At 43.2% G+C, this 5,427-nt stretch overlaps 1 protein-coding gene across 1 annotated transcript in view; it reads left to right on the top strand.

The window, feature by feature from the left end:
- The window catches only part of LOC123182643 (ras-related protein Rab7), a 3,568-nt gene extending 654 nt beyond the window's left edge, over nt 1-2,914 (top strand). The window contains exons 3-7 of the mRNA XM_044595286.1: nt 49-148; nt 1,678-1,824; nt 1,903-1,983; nt 2,078-2,223; nt 2,484-2,914. Of these exons, the coding sequence (XP_044451221.1) occupies nt 49-148; nt 1,678-1,824; nt 1,903-1,983; nt 2,078-2,223; nt 2,484-2,550 (541 nt within the window). The 3' untranslated portion in view covers nt 2,551-2,914. The remainder of the gene's footprint in view (nt 1-48; nt 149-1,677; nt 1,825-1,902; nt 1,984-2,077; nt 2,224-2,483) is intronic.
- Nucleotides 2,915-5,427: the final 2,513 nt, after the last annotated feature.

Raw genomic sequence — 5,427 nt, forward strand, 5'->3', positions numbered from 1 at the left:
ACTGTAGTTGTTCCGGTCTGTGTTTTCTTGAGCTTTGATTTAATTCAGATATGTGAACAAGAAGTTCAGCAACCAGTACAAGGCTACGATTGGCGCCGATTTCCTCACCAAGGAGGTGCAGTTCGAGGACAGGCTCTTCACCCTACAAGTAAGAACTTTATGCCCTCGTCTTGTTTTTTTTTTTTTTTTGCTGCTGCTGGATCATGCTCTATGCCTAGTTCAGTACTTCAGTTCATGTGAGTAGTGCTAGTGTGATTTGGCATCACCATCATTAGTTGTTGAACTGCTCCTCCCCCATGTAGAAGTGCAAGATAGCGGATGTTTGCCGTTGATCTACTCTTTGTGTGGAACGTCACACCGTTGATGCTGCATGATTGGTTCAATCCTTGCATCATCTGCAGTCCTGCTTAGTTTAGTGCTCTCAGCTGCGAATATTATTGTACACCATTGGGTACAGCATGACTGGAATTATTGGTTTATTTATTACTTATGTAGATCTATGCGCTGGAGCTAAATTTGTATGGACATCAGAAAGTGGACCCACATATAGTGCAGTCTTCCCAAAGAAAATAAATAGACCATTTGATTTTACATGTGAATAATACCTAGAAAAGTGTAAACGGTTCAAGAATTCAGTAGGGCATAAAAGTACTACTTATCTTGGCATGATATTTCTTCCGATTTAGCCTTGGGCCTCTGAACAAATAATTGTTACCCCCCCCCCCCTCTAAAGAAATATAAGACCGTTTAGATCACTAGGGAGTATTGGTTTGTTTTGCACCCTGCTCTTCACTCGGCCTACTCTATTAGCCCCTACAGATTAGCAAACAGTTCAATTTTCATGTTAGTTTCAACTATCCTAAATGCCAAACGGTTTCCTAGCAGTTCCTTTGTTTTTTAATGATTTTGTTAAAGCAGGTCAGGTTTGCCCCATACCTGCTCTTCACTCAGCCTATGCTATTAGCCCCTAACAAATAAGCAAGCGGTGCATTCTTCATGCTAGTTTAAACTATCCTAAATGCCAAACCGTTTCGAAGCAGCTCCTTTGTTTTTGAATGATTTTGTTAAAGTGGGCTTGCCCCATACCTGCTCTTCACTCAACCTATGCTATTAGCCCCTAGCACATTAACAAGTGGTGCATTCTTCATGTTAGTTTCAACTATCCTAAATGCCAAACCGTTTCCTAGCAGCTCCTTTGTTTTTCAGTGATTTTTTTAAAGCAGGGTTTCCCAATACCAGTTCTTCACTCAACCTATGCTATTAGCCCCTACAAATTCGCAAGTGGTGCATTCTTCATGCTAATCCCATCTATTTTAAATATCAATCTGTTTCCTAGTGTTTCCTTTGTTTTCCGAATAATTCTATTAAAGTGGTTTTGCCCCATCCCTGCTCTTCACTCATCATATGCTCTTAACCCCTACGAACTAGCAAACTTTACATTTTTCATGTTAACTTCTGCTATTTGAAATGTCAGACCGTTTCTTAGCGCTCTTGTTTTCTGAATGATTCTGTTAAAGCGCATTGCTAATGGATGCATGAGAAATCTGTTTCTTGAGGTTTTCTGGTACCTGTGATTCTGTATATTTTTCACTACCATTCTATTATGACTGCTTATATATGATGCTTAGACAGATTTTTTGTGTGTGTGTGTGTGGATTAACATATGTTTCTGTGTAGATATGGGATACTGCCGGTCAGGAGAGGTTTCAAAGTCTTGGTGTTGCATTCTACCGCGGTGCAGATTGTTGTGTTCTAGTTTACGATGTTAACTCAATGAAATCATTTGATAATCTGAACAACTGGCGTGAAGAGTTTCTAATTCAGGTGAATTATTTTCCATAATTCATTAACAGTCCAGAATCATGTTATGCCTGTCTCACTTCAGGTGTTTACTTTTGACAGGCTAGCCCATCAGATCCTGATAACTTCCCTTTTGTTCTGCTGGGTAACAAAGTTGATGTAGATGGCGGGAATAGTCGCGTGGTAATTACCTATATTCACTTTATGCTTTGCCTTTTCTCAGTAAATAGTTGCTCTCCGATGGATTCTTAGGGATACATAAACTGCTTCCATTCAGGTTTCTGAGAAAAAGGCGAAGGCATGGTGTGCCTCTAAAGGGAACATCCCATACTTTGAGACTTCTGCCAAGGATGGAATCAACGTGGAGGAAGCTTTCCAGTGTATAGTAAAGAACGCTCTGAAGAACGAGCCAGAGGAAGAACTGTAAGCACAATATCTCTTACTCTCTTTATATCTTTGGTGAAGTTGAACTGCATTCGCTGCAAGTGAATATATCATATAGTAATACAGAAAGGGAAATTAGATGTAATATTGAAGTGTCAACAGTTTATTTAGTTGCCTTTGGTGCTGATTGATTCGTTCCCGTGGTTTATGTTCAGATAGCTGTAGGACTAGCGTATATATTTTTTAATTTCATTTTATGCTTCACTTTGTGATCTTATGGAAATGCTACGCTGTTGAAGGTATATGCCGGACACCGTGGACGTGGTGGGTGGCAACCGGGGTCAAGGATCATCAGGATGCTGTTAGAACCTGAGGCCACAACTGTCAGCTATTCCTTTGACATTACTGTATTTCCATGGTGACTTGTGGGCCCGTATTTCATTTGTGACCTTTTTCAATCACCTCGTAAGTGCCCAAGGAATGATTGATGCGTCTGTTCCGAGCTGTCAATTTGTGGACGTTTGTGTAGTTTTATCATGAATAGCGTCATATCTTGTGAATACAGTCAGGCGAAATAAGTGAAGTGTAAACTACAGTTGCTTCATTATGGTTTTGTGTGAAAGAAGCTTAAATCTGGTCTTGTACAATGGCCCCTCCTGGAAATACATTTTCTAGGTGGTGTTCCTTAATTTGAACTGCTACTCTTGCAGTTCCAGGTCTTTATCTTTAATCATGCCCATTTGCCAGGAAGATTATATGTCATGGTTGAACCCCTTTGGAAGGGTGGTAGGAAAAATAAATTACTCGTAATCACGGATATCATAACGCTGGAACTGTCCATTGGAATCGTTCTTTGATCATCATCATTTTTTCTGCGTTGCTTCCATGTATTTTCTCGAGCACGGTTGTTTGTAGTTCGACTAAAAAAACATGTTTGTAGCGAGTTACTATATATATCTCATGAAAATATTCCTTTCGTGTTGTTTTCTCCAAATCGTGCCGGGAATTCATCATCTGCTAAATCATCTGGCGAATACAGTAAATGCTAACAACCTCTGTGCCCCTCTTCTAGCACTAGGGTTAGCACTAGGGGAAACCCTAGGTCCGGTTCCTCGGATTAGATGATGGCGGCACCATAGTATCGTTCCCCTTCTTGAAGGCGCCATCTTGTTGTGTCCCTGGTGTTGGTTTTTGGAGATGTTGGACCGTCTTGTTGGCTTGTGGTGTACCCGGTGTTTCTCATTTCAGATTAAGTAAAGGGATTACCCAGCTAGCGCATATTTAAGAGTTGGAGACTTCCTGCCACTATAGAAAAAGCCGTTGATGGATCAATTTCTGTAGGTGGGTCTCAACTCAGATCGAGACACTCGGATTTGCTGAACTCCAATAATAGAACCTGGTCCCACATCCCTTGCACTTGATAATGAAACAATCATAATTTGTTGAATTGAAATATGTTCAATCTCATTTCTTTTACGTGGTTTTGGCAACTATCAATTATCTCTTTCCTCGGCTTCCTACACGGATATAGCCGTAAACGGTATCTAGTAGGCAACCTGGGAACTACATTAGCTTAGGGGATCGGGTGGCGAGCGCTCTCCTCGGCAAAGCAGACAAGAAGCAATTCCACCATTGGGAAGGGCACGCCCCCTTCCCTAGGGCTAGAGGGATTTACACGCTGCATTGAATCTAACGCTAGAGCGAGTACTACGATGAAAATCACTTTTACAAGCGATACCTTTGTCTTTGGTGCTTGAGTTGTCCTCCCAGCGGTTGGAGATGTTGGACGTCACATTTGTTCGGGTTGTCACTCAAGGCGTGGTTTTTCAGGGCGCAATGCACGACTTCCATGGTGCTTCCCCCATGTCTTTTGCCTCTGACTAGGTCAGGTCCTGCTGCCCACTTCCCGATCTCCCCGCACTCTTGGTGGGGGTACGTTGATCCGATCGAGTCTGGATCAGTGGATGCGTGATGGACGTTCTCGTGAGATCGTGACGCGGTCTGGGTTTCTTGTGTCCCACCTCCTCGTCTTTCATGGCTGGAGGCCGGGTCAAGGGGGGTTTACCTGTGTTATTTCCTTGTTTGGGCCGAGCATTCCATGTCTTTCTGCTCCGAGCACCATGTTCATGCCCTCTTGCGTTCGTGTCAGGGGTTGTACCTTCTCTTGTTTTGATTCTTTTTCTTCTATCATTGAAATGATACGCAAGCTTTGCGTATTCATAAAAAAATAAAAATAAAAGATGTTTAGTTTAGTGTAAAAAAAAGGTCTGGTATTTTGGTACATAGTAGCACTCCCTCCATTCCACAATGTAGTGCATATAGGTTTTAAAAAAAGATCAAACTCTACAAATTTTGACCAAGCTTGTAGAGAAAAATATACACATCTAGAATAGCAAATACATATCATTAGACGTATTTTCATATCATATAAATTTGATATTGTAGATATAATTAGTTTTCTCTAGAAACTTGGTCAAAATTTGTAAAGTTTAACTATTGAAAATATTTATATGCACTACATTATGGAAAGTTTTTTTTCATGACGACGCCGAGTTGTTTCTGTGTATTTTCTCGAGCACAGTATGTACACAAGACATTTTGTCTCATGAAACCATTTCTTCATGTGAAAGAAACATGTGGCACTGACCCTCAAAAAAAAAAAAGAAACATGTGGCACAGACAGTGTTGTTGTAGCAAATAGTAAACACGTTTGTTTCCTCCAAAACGTGTCACAAGTTCGCCATCCGTTTCATCGGGTCATGCATCCTTCCCGAATTCAGACGGAGCTACTCTACGATGGAATTGTTGGGCAATACCCCGTCGGATAATCCCGTCGTCCGTTGCGCCGTGGAGAAAAAGGCGTGTCGGGAGGAAGCTTCCGCCTGACAGCGGGACCGTGGAACAGTCATCAGGTGCCGAGCAGCTGAAGTGCGCCAACAGGGGAGGGGCCGCACTGTCGCGGGCGGACGCGACGCGGCCCGCACACGCCACAGCCGAAACCGCGCGGCCGAAAGAAAGGAAAGGAAAACCCCAAGGAATTGCCGACGAGACGCCGCCGTGCGCGTGTTCTTCCCGCCCAAGCCAAGCAACCCGTTCCCCGCACGTTTTCCCCTCGCCCTACGGCCAGCCTAGCTAGGCTGCTCGCTAGGCTCTGCCACGAGAAATTCCGCCACCACAGCGCACGCCTCCCCGCCCCGCCCCGCCACGCCACCCTTTGGTGCCTTCCTTCGCCGGTATATAAAC

This window comes from Triticum aestivum, chromosome 1D (assembly GCF_018294505.1).
Source record: "Triticum aestivum cultivar Chinese Spring chromosome 1D, IWGSC CS RefSeq v2.1, whole genome shotgun sequence".
Classification (NCBI taxonomy): Eukaryota; Viridiplantae; Streptophyta; class Magnoliopsida; order Poales; family Poaceae; genus Triticum; species Triticum aestivum.